At 54.2% G+C, this 16,995-nt stretch overlaps 1 protein-coding gene across 1 annotated transcript in view; it reads right to left on the bottom strand.

Moving 5' to 3' along the window:
- Positions 1-16,995, bottom strand: part of LOC140918433 (glucagon receptor) — a 41,206-nt gene that overhangs the window by 9,940 nt on the left and 14,271 nt on the right. The window contains exons 2-7 of the mRNA XM_073362814.2: positions 12,955-13,116; positions 10,380-10,476; positions 8,697-8,804; positions 2,152-2,273; positions 1,360-1,466; positions 775-931 (exon numbers count right to left, since the gene is read on the bottom strand). Coding sequence (XP_073218915.1) covers positions 775-931; positions 1,360-1,466; positions 2,152-2,273; positions 8,697-8,804; positions 10,380-10,476; positions 12,955-13,032 — 669 coding nt within the window. The 5' untranslated portion in view covers positions 13,033-13,116. The remainder of the gene's footprint in view (positions 1-774; positions 932-1,359; positions 1,467-2,151; positions 2,274-8,696; positions 8,805-10,379; positions 10,477-12,954; positions 13,117-16,995) is intronic.

Genomic DNA, 16,995 nt, shown 5'->3' with positions numbered 1-16,995 from the left:
CTGTCAGAGACACAGCCAGGTGGGCTATTGGGGAGAGATGGGAGGGAAGGCACAGCGGATCTTGGCCAGCAGGGGAAACGTCATTGCTTGGCTCAGTGATAGGGTGTGGGAAGCATTTGCAGGGGCAGCGGGTGGTTTGTTAAAATAACAACAACCAGTTCTATGGCACTTTTCTATCATGACACCCATTTTACAGATGGCAAAACAGAGGCACAGAAAGGGGACACAATGTGCCCAAGATCATCCATCAGGAAATCCAGGGAGAGAACCTGAGTCTCCTGAGTGCCAGGCCAGTGCTCCAGCTACTGGGCTACCCCACCCTGAGGAAGGGGGAAGGGATCCATCAACTCCGGTTGTGGTAGGCCAGTGAAGGAGGAGCTGATTTCCCCTGCTTTGTTGGGTGGAGGTTTTTACGCTTGCACACGTATTGCGGTGCTGATTTAGGATCCTCAACAGCTTTTAAAAATTCACCTGTGGGAGACTGGCAGCACCCCCCTCCGGCTGAGCCAATAGACGCACCCGCCCAGAGGGTTCCTCTGAGTTCTCCCAGGTCCACCTAGTGGTTGGGGCTGGGGGTGAGATCTCTGGGTGCTGGTGGATCTGAGCGCCGATTGCATCCGAAGCCCCAAGTCAAGCCTCCCTGGCCAGCTGTCAGGCTATGGACCTGGGGTACAGCGGGCAGCCACCATGGCTGGCCAGGGAGGGGGGGGCACAGGCATTGGCACTTAGATGCCACCCCCACCCAAGGAGAACTTGGTTTTTTGGTGGGCTTGCCTCGTTGCTCAGCAGCGCTTCCCAGTCAGAAACATGCAGGATTTCCATGCCCCACCGCTTCTCCAGCAGCGCGTCTTTGACAATCACCGAGATGGCCCGCAGCCCAAAGGAGGCAAAGAGGTTTGCATGTATGTAGTTGCGGGTGCAGCGGAGTTTCCTAGGCCCAGGGAGAGAGACAGCTTTCAGCGTTGGAGAGCTGAGGAAAAAGAATGCATCTTCTCCCTGGGAAAGGGCTCTGTAACCTAGAGCAGCCCAGCCTCTCCTGCATCAGGCACTGCAGGCCCAGGGGGAGCACTGAGCTACTGCCATCCGACCCTCTCCAAGCAGGATTAGGGAAAGAGGCAGGAGGGCTGGCTGTGCCAAGCTCACAGTTCATTCACTGCCTACTTGTCCCAGCAGGAGGCACTGTAAGGGATGGTGCAACAGCTCCCCTGCGATGCTAGAGTCAGTCGCAGCAGCATTGCGCGCCGTGCCCAGCACAGGATCATCCCTCCCCTCCATCCCGTCCTGCTGGAGAGCCCCGCCCCGCCGCATGCCCTTCCAGTGTGGCACACACAGCACCCGCACCCCAGGCTCAGGCCCTACCTGAAGATGGTGAGGATGAGCAGAGCAGAGACCAGTGCCAGGAGCGACAGCGAGTATCCCACCGTGTAGAGCACCTTGAAACTTACCATCAGCCGGCGGGCCCCTTCCTGGCATGGGCAAAGGGGACCCGGTGAGGCAGACAGTCAGTTCTGCCACCCCTGCCCCCATCGGCCTCCCCGCACTCCAAGTGCCCACTGGGGGATGCGCTGCCCTGCTGAAACAGAGTCCCATGGGATGGTGGGCTTGGGTCCCTGGGCTGCTGGAGCCTGACCTCACACCCTCCCCACCCCAGGGAGCTGAGTCCTGAGCTCCCCAGCCTGGCGAGGGCCTCTGAATGGCCTCCTGAATGGCCTCCAGGAGTGGGGCTAAGGGGCTCAGTGGGAAGCTGTGACCACCCCCACCCCAGCCAAACAATGGGATTCGTCATGGAGGGGAGAGCAGGGAGTGGGGTTCAGCACCCCAAGAAGGGAGAGGCGGCATGTGACTGAGCAGAGATGGGGAGGGAGCTGTGCACCTGTGTTTACATTTAACTCTATTTCTGAATGGTCTCCCCTCCCCAGCATGCATTATAGCACACCCATCCCCACTCCCATCCTCCTGTGCATTATTACACCTCACCACCACCTATCCCTCTTGTTTCAGGCTCCTGTGTCCCCCCACTCCCCAACACCAACACTCCTCCCAGCCCAGCCTAGCCCAGGCCTGGCTGGGCCCTAGCACACGCCCCTGGGGTGTCAGGGGACTGGCACAGAAAGAGCCAGGGGCACCCCCCATCAGGTGCAGCAGCCTCACCTCCTCCATGGTGGACTCCATCTCCTCCTCGCACTGGGAGTAGTCCCTCCATGGCTGCGTTCCATTCACCATCACCCACTGCCCATCTGGCCCACACTTGCGGCTCACCAACCCATGTTTCACTGCAGACACAGAGCACACCAGGGTCACCTTTCAGCCTGACTGCCTTCCCCTGGGGACTCCCCTCAGACAAAAGCCTGATCCCCCGAGCTTCCCACAACAGGCAATCCTGGGGACAGTAATAATGTGTATAATAAACCAGCCTCTAAGAGGGGTATGTTTGCAGTGTTGTAGCCATGTTGATCTCAAATATTAGAGAGACAAGGTGGGTGAGATGGTGTCTTTTACTGGACCAACTTCTGCTGGTGAGAGAGACAAGCTTTCCAGCTCCACAGAGCTCTGCTTCAGGCCTGGCAAAGAAGTCAGGGGAGTAGGCAGATAGTTAAAGAAGGAAATGTGTGGCTGTTCTAGGGTTGTGTTGTGCATTGTTGGCAACTGTGGAGCTATTGCCAGGATAGATGTGTGTTGGCTGACTAAAGAGGCTGTTAATACTCAAAGAAGTTGGAGTACATTTGGTTTAAGCTGCAATCTGTGGTGATGAAGTGGAGTCGACCCCTCAAGTGGAGACACACCCAGGAATCACCAGATGAAAGGGTGATACCTGGGTCTGTCTCCACTTGAGGGGTCAGCACATACTAACGCAAGCGTACATTAGTATGTGCATTAGTATCCTCGCAAACACCAGGGAACTGGCTGCAACCTTTGGTACCATTTAACCATTTAATCCGCAAATTTGGGCAGAATAATGCAAAATATTATCTTATTTTGTCACTGCTAATGCTATGACTGATGAAGGTAAGCAGAAAGCTATCACATTCAGCAGTGTAGGGGCCTGTTAACCCCTGAAAAGCCTGGAGATGAAACTTCTGATGAGCTAGTAAATCTGTTAAAAAACCATTTCAACCCAACAGCCAGGGAACAGAAATAGGGAGAGACAGTAGGAAAATTTGTGTCAGGACTGAGGAAGCTCCTTCAAGATTGTAATTACGGTGTAACTCTGACACAAATGCCAACAGACAGATTAGTTTGTGGCATGAATGATGACAGAATGCAAAGGAGATTACCCTCTGAACCACAATTACATTTGAAACAGCTCTGAAATCAGCCCAGGCTATGGAATCTGCAAAGAAAAATATACAGGATTTACAAATACAAGTCACAGAAGCCTTCAGAAGAGCCTTCAGGGAACACAAGGTACTGTGCCCAAAATTGCCAGGCAACCTGGGAAAGTGATCCAATCAGTAGCAGGGAGTGTTATCATTGTGGAGGCAAACACACCCGAAAGGTCTGCAGATTTAAACATGAAAAATGTCACATTTACAGATCGACTGTTGTTAGAAGATATTAGAAGACCATGCCAAAATAAAACCAAGCAAGCAGAGGCATAAACCATGATGAAAAGCAGCCTCATAGCCATGGTACTGGAGAAGGAAAGCAATGAAAAAGAAGAGGAAGAAGTGACTTATCCTATTTATAGTATTACTGAAACAAATATTCCTAAAGTAGATCCCATTCATATTGGACTGACTGTAAGTGGGGGAAAAATGCACAGTTTGAGCTCAAATATGGGATGTAGCATGACTATTATGAACCAAGAAGCATGTGAGACCTTGTGGAAAGATAGCGAACCATCTCCAGTGCAGAAACAGGATAAAATCATAGAATCATAGAATATCAGGGTTGGAAGGGACCTCAGGAGGGCATCTAGTCCAACCCCCTGCTCAAAGCAGGACCAATCCCCAACTAAATCATCCCAGCCAGAGCTTTGTCAAGCCTGACCTTAAAAACCTCTAAGGAAGGAGATTCCACCATCTCCCTAGGTAACCCATTCCAGTGCTTCACCACCCTCCTAGTGAAAAAGTTTTTTCTAATATCCAACCTAAACCTCCCCCACTACAACTTGAGACCATTACGCCTTGTTCTGTTATCTGCTACCACTGAGAACAGTCTAGATCCATCCTCTTTGGAACCCCCTTTCAGATAGTTGAAAGCAGCTATCAAATCCCCCCTCATTCTTCTCTTCTGCAGACTAAACAATCCCAGTTCCCTCAGCCTCTCCTCATAAGTCATGTGCTCCAGCCCCCTTATCATTTTTGTTGCCCTCCACAACAAATGAAACACTGGAGAAGCAATAAAGATACTGGGAGCCACCAATGCAAAGGTTTCCCACCAGAGCCAAATAAGGCATCCACCATTGCTCATGGCTGAAGGCCCTGACCCAAAGTTGCTTGGTCGAGGATGGTTGGATGACCTTTCACTGGACTGGAAGAGAAAAGTGCATCACTTTAAATCAGAAGATAATCTAGTTCTGGAAACTGTTTTAAATACATATAAGGAGTATTTAAAGATGAATGGGGCACCTTAAAAGGCACGACTGCTAAAAATCTACATAAATGTCACGCCTTGTTATTTCAAACCCAGATCTGTACTCTCTGTTATGAAACAAAAAGTTGAAATTAAAAAGACTAGAGGCAACTGGTATTACTGAGCCTGTTCTTCTTTTGTATGGCATTTGAAAACCAACAGGCTGGGATTATAACTGAAACTGGTGAATCAAAAGCCATTCTAATGCTTTGAACCAGGTGGATCCTTCTTGTGCCACCACCATAACCGTGAATGCGACAATTGTCTGTAATGTGTTGCATGGTTTGTACCTCACCACAGTGACAATTCGGTGATTCTTTGATTTTTCCATCAGTGGAGAAGATAGCTGCACCTTCTGTGTGTTGTCTGCATGTGGCTGAGCACAGTCTGCTGCCAATGGGGAAGGCAAAACCCCGGGACTTCCTTTGGTGGATCTTCAATCAGGTCTTTGTTTGGGACATCACAAGCATCCCAGAATTTGAACCAGTGAGTGCTGGTGTCCTTTCCATTGGCCTGTAGCATCCAGAAAGACTTCCCGTAAAGTTTTCTGAATGGGCTGCACCAATAGTATCAGTGTTAAAGCCAGATGGCGCCGTACCATATCAGATGGCGCCGTACAATATCTGGGACTGTAAATTGCCTGTAAATAGGGTCTCACAATTAGAACAGTCCTCAATTCCAAAACCTGAGGATCTGTTTGTAGTTTTAGCAGGAGCTATGTTAGACATGAGCCATGCCTATCAACAGATGGACTCTTCTTCCAGGACAAAGCACTAAGACACTGTAAATACTCACAAAGGCCTGTTTAAAAATAATCAGTTTCCTTTTGGGGTGCCCTCAGCCCCTGCTATTTTCCAAAGAAGCATGGAGGGATTCATTCAGGGAGTTCCACATGTGGTTTGGGATGGGGTGTCTACCCCCCCTCCCCAAGCCTGAATAGGTGAAAGAGGCCAACTAACCTTAGAGGTGGCACGTGGAGAAGAGCCAGGAACTGATAAGGCCTAATGGCTGACGAAGCCCAGCTGGGGTAAGAGCTGGGCTAGGCTTATAAAGAGAGGAAGTAGGTGGTAGGAGGTGGGCAGCAGGGAGGAGCTCTGCAGTCACTCCCTAGAGAGGAGGGGAGTTGGCTAGGTACAAGGAGGAGTTCTAGGGGGAGAGTAGGTCCTGGGATCCTGCCTTCGACTGCAGACTCAGGCAAGAAGCCGAGAGGGGTGAAGTAACCACGGGGAGTGGAGATGGGCCAGAAAATAGAGAAAAGAGTTAAGAAAGAGGCCAAGGCGTGGCAACAGGTTGGAGGTTGAGCAGACTGCAGTTGCTGGGCATAGGGTCCCTGGGCTGGAACCTGGAGTAGTGGGCAGGCCTGGGTTCCCCTGCTAGCCACTGGGAAAGTGGCACAGATTTGGCAGTGGATCAGAAGACTGCCTGAGACAGTTGATCCAGTGGGACTTTGATACCTTGGAAAGGGAGGGCTATAGTGACCTGGCCAGAGGGTCGAGTCATGAAGAGGGAGCACCCCAAGTCCAGAGAGAGAGATCGCAGAGCTAGCAAATGAGCAATGGAAGTGGGGCACCAGACTGGATGAGAACTAACCCCCCACATGTAGCCACAAGGAAGCACCACAGCAGTGAGTGTACCCCACGGGAGGCAGTATATTTGGATGGTACACTAATGAGAGATACCACTGACACAAAATAGTTACAACATTTAGCAGAAGTGCTAAACAGGCTAACGAAAGCAGGTATGAAATGAAAGCGTTAGCCCAGATTTACCTGTGGTGGCCAAAGATGGATACGGACATTGAGAGTTTGGGTACAAGCCTGTTAAATTGGTCAAAAGAGTTGCAAAGCTTCTACTGTGACACCACTCCATTCTTTGTAGTGGCCAGAGAAGCCTTGGAGAACAGTGCACATCGATTATCCTGGACCATTCCTGGGGAAGACTGTTTTCAGTACTAGTGTGTGCACATTTCGGATGGGTAGGAACCCATGAATACATCCCCTAGCGAAGCCACCATAGTAAAAGTAAGGACCAGTTTTAGGATCTATGCTTTACCTGAAATGCTTGTATTAGATCATGGAAGATGTTACTAGCATGGAATTCCAAAAATTTATGAAGCAAAACAGCATTCAACAAGTTACATCGACACCTCCGTCCATCCTCAAATAGGTTATCTGAATGGACAATTCAGACATTTAAAGAGGGTATTAAAAGAATACTTGGGGGTACTATAGATATGAGAGTGTCTCATTAATTGTCAGATAATACAGCAGTCTACTACAGGCCTGTCCCCAGCGGAGATGTTAATGGGAAGGAAACTAAAGTCAAGGTTAGACCCTATGCATCCATTCTTAGTGGGGAAAATACAGCAAAAACAACACAAGCAAAAGCAGCAGATATGCTAAAAAATGTAGTTTTACTGTTGAAGTCCTTTATGTGAAAACCTTTGGTCACAACTGGATGCCAGGGGCCATTCAAGACGTTAAAGGACCAGAGTCCTACCCAGTAATTCTGGGAGATGGCACAGTTGTGCGCCAACATGTGGATCAGCTGAGAAAAAGGAAGTCTGGAGGGGAAGCCGCCAGACACAATATCAAGTGTTACAGACAGACCTCGTGAACAGACGGTTGAAGAATCACAGAATGACCGGTCTGACCCAAAAGTGGGTCCTGAAAATGCAACACGGATGGCTGAATCCCCTTTTGCAGAGCTTGAACTGTGGGGTTCTATATGGGAGAAATGTCCACCTATCTGTATAAAAGATTATATAGCGTAACAGTGACTGAGTGCCTCTTTACACTGTTTTACTGTTATTGGCGATCGGAAATGCATTACCAGGTATTCTTATTGTTTTGTAAGTTGTGTAGTAAATAATTAAAAGTGTGTGTGGGGGGGTGTTATCATGTGTATAATAAGCCAGCCACTAGCGTAGGGTTGCCAGGTGTCTGGTTTTCAGCCAGAACATCTAGTCAAAAAGGGAACCTGGCAGCGTCCCGTCAGATGCTAAAAGTCCAGTTGGCTGCAGTAACTGGCCTCTGCCACTTGGGCTACATTTGGTTTATGCTACCACAGGGACTCCCTCTGTTGGGGCCTATGGCTGGTTTAGTTTGTTGCCAATCCCCTACAGTGATGGGGGAGCCAGAAAGGGCTGACAGCACCACCGCAACATTCAGATGCTCCTCCCAGCGTGGAATGAATGAGCACAGCCTGGCACATGGCTCTGTAAGATCAGGCCACAAAGCCAGGTTGGCCCTTGAGACCCTTGGAGTCAGGCCAGGAGCATCCCCATGACAGCCTCTCTCGCTGTGCATTGGCTGCCCCTCTGGGCTCCCGCTGGCAGAGGAAGAGACGCGTAAGAGCGGCAGAGGGTGGTGTGGGGGAGATGGTTACCCTGCGCTGGGGGCTGAGTACAGGGCCTGTTTGCAGGGGATTCTGGCTGCAGAGGCAGGTGGATTCTCCTGTTTCCAAGCTGTTCTCCCGTCCCTCGCAGACTCACCCTGGGTGATGAGGCTACAGGGCCTGGTGCAGGCTGTCGGGCCATTGCTTGCAGCTGTTTGGGTTGGGTGAGTGGCCCAGTGAGGCGACAGAGCCATGGGTCAAGCTGACCGAGCTGTGGGGAGTGCTATAGAGAGGGGCTGTTCCTACCCCATGGGCAGGGGCAGGTGATGGGCCTCCCTCCCCATATGCAGGCACAGCAAAAAGGCACCCCTGCAAGTGAGCATGCAGCCCCAAGGCAGCATGACCCAGCCACAGGGCAGCATGACCCAGCCCCACTAAACTGCTGAATACCTCCCCGGAGGTGCCAGGCACCTGATTCTAGCCCCTTGTGCAGTCACTCACCAGTGCCTAGTGAGAGTGAGACGCTTCACTGGGGGAGACCTGGTCGTGTTTCACACCCACTCTGTGCAGGGGTGAGCGATGCCCTGAGGTGTGCAAGGCCCTGAGGGTTTAGGGAAAGTGGATCCCCAGGTCCTACTCACAGCCCTGCCACTGACTCGCAGTGTGACCCTGACCAAGTCAGCTCCCTGTGGTCTGCCTCAGTTTCCCCATCTCTACAGTGGAGAGGATTGTGACCCCCTGTGAAGTCAGATGCCAGACTCCAGAGCAGGGCACTGGGGTGTTACCTTTCTCAAACCACGGCAGGTAGAAAGGGCAGGACACGTTGATGGTGCTGCCCGGACTCCCATCTGGCCAGCAGGCGTACATGTCGAACGTCCGGTTGCAGTAGAGCCCTTTGAAGGACAAAGGCAAAGCTCAGGAGGGGAGAAGCCAGCAGTCTGCACAGTGTCTGGTCTGCACCATTCCTATCATCTGCTAACAAAGGCCTTGCAAACAGCCTGGCCGCGGGAATTGCAGGTAGTCACACCTGTTAGCTGTGAGCATTCCTCATTCCCCTCCCCTGCCGACTTGGTGGAACTCTCCACCTGCCACCACCCAGAAGCCACTCTGCAAACAGCTCTCCAGCCATCCCAGCCAGCAGCTGCTGCTCTTAGCGAGAGCCTCATCCAAAGCCCTGGGACTCACTTGGGCCCTGACTTCCCTGAGCTTCGGCTCAGGCCCACACCTGCCTTCGTGGGGTGCTGACGGCCTGTTGGCCATTCTCATGGTCACAGTGACCCAGGCTACTACTGGGAGCTCCTCGAATCAAAATGCTGAGACTTAGCTTTAACAATGCGAGCTTCAGTGATTGTGTGCACGTGCCCTGGGAACTGGCCCTACTTGGTCTGTACACTGCTCACAGCAGGGACTGTCTGTTCCGTGTCTGCACAACGCCGAGCACCGTGGGACCCTGACCTCTGATTGGGGCCCCAAGGTACTACTACAATGCAAAGGCTAGAGCCCACCAATGCCCAGTGATGGCCAAAGTCCCAGAATCCTGCCCGCCCTCACACTGAGCGGGGCCTGGGACCTTGGCAGCTGTCTCATGGGTTAGTCTGAGTGCCGGCTATCGGCCTGGGCCCTGGACAGGATTTCCCAGGGAGCAGGCAACCCAGCTGAGTTGTCTCCTGGAGCCCTGCACCATGTTTTGCTTCTTTTCAGCACCCAGAGCTCCAAGTGCCACACTGTGAGGGCCATGCCACCCAGGAACTCTCTGCAAACCTCTGCCCATGTGTCTGTTTCATCTCCTCTCAGCCTGTGATGAGACAGGCTCTGTGTCTCCTCACCTTGGACATGCAGCCAGTTGCCATGGTGGCGTCACAATGAGTTGATGGTGGCTAATGCGGTGCAAGCCGGGCAGGTGCTTCCCATGGTGGCACAGATTGGGGGCCGTAATTAGCTAGTGGGGGTGGGGATCACCTGGTCCCCTCCATGTTCTTAATGGCTTTGAGCAGGCAGGTGCGTCAGCTGCGGCAGGTGGCTCTTAGCTGCGGCAGCAGGCCAGGGGCTGGCTGGGGATGGCCATGGCCATCCAGTGGAATGGCCATGAGGCAATCAGCACTGCGGGTGACGGTATTAATGAGCCATGGCGGGGGAGCCTCTGGCAGTTGTGGAGGGGTGGGGGCAGAATTGCAGGGACTGTCATGTCATCAGAAACATCCCAGCTCCTAGCCCTCGTCCCCAGGAAAGGGCTGGCCTGTGGGAGTTTCTCTCCCCACACTTGCAAAAGCGCAGGCACGCTCCGAGTGTCTCAGCTCCAGCCCCAGAGTCAAGATTTCACTGTGGCCATCACTGGTCCAAGCTGAGAGCAGATCCTGACAGCCCCCGCTCGGAGGGAGCCGCCCCTGCAGGAACGTGGCCATAGTCAGCAAATCCACTATGCTTACGGTCTCCAAACCCCCCAGCACTGCCCCTGCGGGCTGCACTACCTGTGGGGTATGGATCATTTGCCAGCTTCTTCAAGCACTCGTCCCGGTATCTCATCCACTCCTCGAAGGTCTTCTCCAGAACCTTCGCTCTGCAGTGCTGGGAGGACAGAGCTCAGGTTAGAGCCTTGCGCCGGCCCAGGGCTCCGGCAGCCCTGCCTGGAGCACAGGGACCGCCATGGAAAATGCAGCCCCTTCCCACTCACTCAGCCTGGTCAGCATGCAGGAGGAGGCAGAGGCTAGATCTGTGGGTGGGCCCAGGGCTGGAATGGCAGTGGGTGCAGGGCTGGATTGAAGGCCATCGGCCCAACGGTGGGTGGGGTAGGGTTGCCAACTGTCTAATCGCACAAACCCAAACACCCTTGCCCCCACCTGCCCCCTCTGCCCCAAGCCCCAGCCCCTGCCCTGCCCCTTCTCCAAAGGCCCACCCCCCGCTCACTCCAGCTCCCCTCCCTCCGTCGCTCGCTCTCTCCCAACCTCACTCACTTTCACCAGGCTGGGGCAGACGGTTGGGGTGTGAGATGGGGTGTGGGCTCTGAGCTGGGGGTTGGGATCAAGGGGTTCAGAGTGTGGGTAGGGGTTCGGGCGCAAGGAGCAAGTCTGGGTGTGGGAGGGGGCTAAGGGCTGGGGCAGGGGGTTGGGGTGCAGGAGGGGTTTGGCATGCAGGCTCCAGCTGGGAGGAGACTGGGGCAGAGGGTTGAGGTGCAGGGGGGATTCGGGGTGCAGGCTCCAGCTTGGTGGCACTTAGCTCAGGTGGGTTCCAGAAGTGGCAGCATGTCTGGCAGCGCCTCCTAGGCTCATGAGCAGCTAGGCGGCTCTGTGTGCTCACCCTGCCTGCAAACACTGCCCACACAGCTCCCATTGGCCACGGTTCCCTGTTCCCAAAAGGAGCTACGGAGTTGGCACTTGGGGCAGGGGCAGCGCGCGGAGACCCCCTGGCCACACCTCCTCCTAGGAGCCACTGCCAGACATGCTGGCCATTTCCGGGAACGGCAGGGAGCCAGGGCAGGCAGGGAACCAGCCTTAGCCCCACTGGGCCACTGGACTTTTAGCGGCTTAAAATCTCCCGGTTTGGCTTCAGTAGCCTCCGGGAGATACAGCCCGATTCTGGGAGACTCCTGGCCAAACCAGGAGGGTTGGCAACCCTAGGGTGGGGCCCAGATCTGGAACGGCAGGGAGTGCAGGGCTGGATTGAGGGCCATGGGCACAGCTGTGGGTGGGGCCCAGGACTGGAACACCAGGTGGTGCAGGGCTGGATTGAGGGCCCTGGGCACAGCTCTGGGTGGGGCCCAGGGCTGAAATGAAAGGCGGTGCAGGGCTGGATTGAGGGCCATTGACACAGCTGTGGGTGAGGCCCTGGGTTGGATTGAGGGCCATCGGCACAGCTGTGGGTGGGGCCCAGGGCTGAAATGGCAGGTGGTGCAGGGCTGGATTGAGGACCATGGGCACAGCTGTGGGTGAGGCCCAGGGCTGGCAGAGCAATCTCTGGATTGAGGGCCATCGGGAGAGTGGTAGGGAACCCAATCTTGGTATAGTTGGGTGTTTGGGTCAGGATTAGGGGACACTGGCAGCTGGGGAAAGGGAGCAGCAGGTCCTATCATCCTGAAAACATTAAGGGGTATTTAATGAGATTCCAGGGAAACCCCATGGAGGATCTGAGTTGGGTCCTGGCGGCCAGACAACCCCCGGCTCTCCCTCCGCACCGCCAGGGCAGAGGAGATCAGCTCGGCGTTCTCGCAAGCAGGCCTCATCATTCGCGGCTCTGGCCCTCCCTGGTGCTAGGGCTGGGGACAGCCGGTGCAGACCCCAGGGCTGGATGGTCTCTGTGCTGTCACCAGCAGAGCGGCGCTGGGTCTCTAGAGCAATGGCAGGAGCGTTCCCGACCATTCTCTGGGAGGATGCAGCCACTGGGCCAAGTTCACTCCAGTGTAACCATTGCTCCACAGGCTTCCATGGAGTGACACTAGGGATGAACTTGGCCCACAGCACCTAGACAGTGTGGGCCGGGCATTCTCAGTGGAGGGGCCTCAGCTCTGGAACTCGCTTCCAGCTCTGTGGTCAGACAGCCCCAATCTGCTAAGCTTCAGGCCACACAACCTGAGGCCTGTCTCCTGCCCCGGGGCGATACTCATGTTACACTCAGTGGCTGGGCCGGAATCTCTCCTGGATTAACTGGTTGTGAGCCGGGCTGGGGGCTGTTTCTGAGCTGGGCAGGGAACATCTTCCAGAACAGAACAGTGACTGAGGGCAGAGTCAGAGCTTCCCAGACCAGCTGTCATCATCTTGTCTGACCTCCTGCATCACAATCATCCCTCTTCGACGACAGCAAATCAGTTTAAAACAATACCAATCTTGATTTAAAAGTCGCCAGTGATGGAGAATCTACCAGGATCCTTGGGAAATTATTTCCCCTCCCTATTAAACATTTCCATAAGGTGGGCTGGAAAGAGGGGGAGCCTAGAATCCCCTGCCTGCCTCTCCAGGGCAGCCCCTGTGGGGAGGGGCGGAGGCTTATGGGTACGGAGCCCAGCTTTGGGATTCGGTGCTGATGAGACCTGGCAGGTGCATGCACCCTTACCTGCATGGAGGAAAGGAGACACATCCAGGCAAGGTGAACAAGCATCCAGCTGTACAAGGAGCAGAACACGCCCTTCATGGCTATCCACTGGAGACTGGGGGAGAGAGACCAGTTGCTGGCCCCAGTGCGAGGGTCGCTGAGCCAAGCCGGGGTCCCTGGGTGCTGGAAGAGAGACAGAAGGGGAGTAGGAGCGATCACTTTGCAGTGGACTCAGGCGAGCGCTAAGCTTGCCAGTTGCAGCGTGGCCGCAGCTGCGCTTTGCCCCTTGGACCCTCTCTCCCTGTGTCACAGCTGGAGGAGAGCAGAGCCATCCTAGTATGCGTATAGGAAGGCTAACCGCTGCCACAGAGAACTGAGACCAGCCAGAACATGGGCAGCGGTGGTGGGGCGAGGCAAACCAGTGCCCCAGCCCATGTGGGGCATCGCCCAGAGCCAGAGTCTCCCCACAACGCCACGGCACATCCGTGTGGCAGCAGGGGCTGAGCATTTCACAAGGTTCCACAGGTGGGATGTGGATATCGCCCATCCCCCAGCTATCATAGAATCATAGGACAGGCAGGGACCTTGAGAGGTCATCTAGTCCAGTCCCCTGCACTCATGGCAGGACTAAGTATTATCTAGACCATCCCTGACTGGTGTTTGTCTAACCTGCTCTCAGAAATCTCCAGTGACGCAGATTCTACAACCTCGCTGGGCAATTTAGTCCAGTGCTTAACCGTCCTGACAGTTAGGAAGTTTTTTCCTAATGTCCAACCTAAACCTCCCTTGCTGCAAATTAAGCCCATTGCTTCTTGTCCTATCCTCAGAGGTTAAGAAAAACAATTTTTCTCCCTCCTCCTTGTAACAACCTTTTACATACTTGAAAACTGTTATCATGTCCCCTCTCAGTCTTCTCTTCTCCAGACTAAACTAACCCAGTTTTTTCAATCTTCCATCATAGGTCATGTTTTCTAGACCTTTAATCATTTTTGTTGCTCTTCTCTGGACTTTCTCCAATTTGTCTACATCTTTCCTGAAATGTGGCACCCAGAACTGGACACAACACTTCAGTTGAGGCCAAATCAGCGTAGAGTAGAGCAGAAGAATTACTTCTCATGTCTTGCTTACAACACTGCTGCTAATACAGCCCAGAATGGTCACTTTTTTTGCAACAGCGTTGCAGCATTGACTCATATTAACTTGTGGTCCACTATGGCCCCCAGATCCCTTTCCGCAGTACTTCCTAGGCAGTCATTTCCCATTTTGTATGTGTGCAACTGATTGTTTCTTCCTAAGTGGAGTACTTTGCATTTGTCCTTATTGAATTTCATCCTATTTACTTCAGACCATTTCTCCAGTTTGTCCAGATCATTTTGAATTTTAATCCTATCCTCAAGAGCACTTGCAAACCCTCCCAGCTTGGTATCATCCACAAACTTTGTAAGTATACTCTCTATGCCATTATCGAAATCAGTGGTCAGCAACCTGTCGATCCGGGAGCCTCTGCCAGTCGATCGTGATCTCTGGGCCACTAAAAGTCCGGCGGCACACTGGGGCTCATGCAGGCTGCCTGCCTGCCCTGGCCCCACACCACTCCCAGAACTGGCTGTCTGCAGGCACGTCTCTGTGGCCCCTGTGGGGAGGGGGAGGGAGAGTGAGGCAGCTCCACATGCTGCCCCTGCCCCTAGCACCGACCCCAAAGCTCCTATTGGCTGGGAACCAGCCAATGGGAGCTGTGGAGGTGGTGCTTGCAGGCACAGGCAGTGCATGGAGGCCTGCTGCCCCACTCCCCTCCAGGAGCCGTAGAGATGTGCCAGCAACCAGCTGCTTCCGGGAGTGACGTGGGGCCAGGGCAAGCAGGCATCCTGCATGAGCCCCGCTGTGCCACTGACTGGGAGCCTCCTGTGGTAAGCGCCTCGCAGCTGGAGCCTTCACCTCGCACCCCGCCCCCAAAAACCCCAATCCCCTACTCCAGTCCGGAGGCCCCTCCTGCACCAAACTCCCTCCCAGAGCTTGCACCCCTCATTCCTGCACCCAACCCCCTGCCCTAGGCTCAGCCAATGCACACCCCACAGTTGAGAATGTTACACTCATTTGTGACAATCCCTGAAGGATTTTGGATCTATAAACCACAAATGACACTAATAAAAAGTAGAACTCATGAAATGTCCAGTGGATTCTATGAGATTAGGTGCAGTGTGACCATATGATCCCTGCACCCAAACTCCCTCCCAGAGCTTGCACCCCTCACTCCAGCACCCTAAACCCCTGCCCCAGGCTCAGCCAGGAGCCCCCTCTCACACTCTGAACCCCTCGGCCCCAGCCCAGAGCTTGCACCCCCTCCCACACCCCAACCGCCTGACCCAGCCCTGTGAAAGTGAGTGAGGGTGCGGGAGAGCGAGCATGGATTGAGGAGGGTGGAGAGAGTGGGGCGGGATCTCAGGGAAGGGGCGTGGCCTTGGGGAAGGGGCAGGTTAGATCCTGGGTTGATCTTAAATTCAAAAAGTGATCTTGTGCGTAAAAAGGTTGGAGACCACTGATCTAAATCATTGATGAAGATATTGAACAGAACCAGACGCAGGACACTTCCCTGCAGGACCCCACTCGATATGCCCTTCCAGCTTGACTGTGCACCACTGATAACTCCTCTCTGGGAACGGTTTTCCAGCCAGTTATGTGTCCACCTTATAGCAGCTCCATCTAGGTTGTATTTTCCTAGTTTGTTTATGAGGTTGTCATGTGAGACAGTATCAAAAAGCTTGCTAAAGTCAAGATACACCACATTTACCGCTCCCCCCCCCCCATCCACAAGGCTTGTTACCCTGTCAAAGAAATCTATTAGGTTTGTCTGACACCATTTTTTCTCAACAAATCCATCCTGACTATCCTTATATCCTGCTGCACAGCCTGGGACGCCCCCTCCCCATAGCCCAGCAGGGACTGCTGCTCTCCTCCTGCAGTGTTGCATGGACACAGGATTGTTCCCCACCCTTTGGCACAGCCTGGGAGGGTTCACTGGGCCCACCCACCCCTTCTGCCCCTGCTCCTGCGAGCCATGGAGCGAAATGGGGCACCCTCTCTCTGATCACTAGAGCGAGCGGAGTCATTGCTACCAGCAGGCTCACAGAACCATCTGCACCACAGACCAAACCCCCCCCCCCCCCGGCTCCTTTTGCCAGCCCAGCCAAGGGGGAGGGAGGGGGCAGCGTCCCAGAGGCACCAGAGCTCCGTGGGCAGCTCCAGCGCTCTCCTGGAGCAGGCCCAGGCTCAGCAGTGACATTACAGCAGCTGCAGCGCCTGGATGTCTGTCTGGTGTCAGACTAGAAGGGGTTAAACGGCTCTCAGGCCAGAGTTAAGGCACAAGCAGCTTCCCACTTTGATCTGAACACCAGCTGCTCTTAACCCTTGCAGTGCTAGCTTCCGCTGCAGCTCCCAAGCCATTAGGGAGGCTGAGTGCAGACTCACTGGCTAGCTCACCAGCCCCCTGGCTGTCTGGCTGCAGCCCAGCGCTCTTGGGACACCTGCACGGCTGCACTCAGCCTCCCTGCTGGAGCAAACCCCTTTGCAATCAGCAGGGCACAAAGCAATGTAACAGGGTGTCCTGCTCAGCCCAGCGGAGCATGAAGAGGAGCTGGGCAGCCACCCCTTCGTTTCCCTGTCAATCAACGCCTTCCACCCCAGCAGGACCAGTCTGCAAAGAGCCTTTGGCCAAACCTGGCTCGAGAGACCCTGAGCACTGGGGTGCTTGAAATCTGGAGCCAAATCTCCCACCTTGAACCAACCTCTAACAGCCACCGTCCTCCCGGGCACTAGGAAAGCAGCAGCCCTCCAAAGTCACAGCTTTAATTGGAACCCTCTGGGCCTTTAACGAGCGCAGCTGAGGAGTGAATCGGCCCTGGGTGCAGCCCCCCCCCCCCCCCCCGCCGCTCATGCCTCCCCTCGCATTAAGTCCCAGAGAGAAGCATGTCTGCTGAATTCAGCATGCAGGGCCCTCTCTGCTAGTGCGTTTCACTGAGGACTGGCTGCAATTAGCAGCCTCTCCAGAGCTAAGGAAGGAAAGCT

Source organism: Lepidochelys kempii, chromosome 10, assembly GCF_965140285.1.
Source record: "Lepidochelys kempii isolate rLepKem1 chromosome 10, rLepKem1.hap1, whole genome shotgun sequence".
In the NCBI taxonomy this organism is placed as follows: Eukaryota; Metazoa; Chordata; order Testudines; family Cheloniidae; genus Lepidochelys; species Lepidochelys kempii.
The sequence above is the reverse complement of the archived record's forward strand: the minus strand, read 5'-3'. Positions and strand labels throughout refer to the sequence as shown.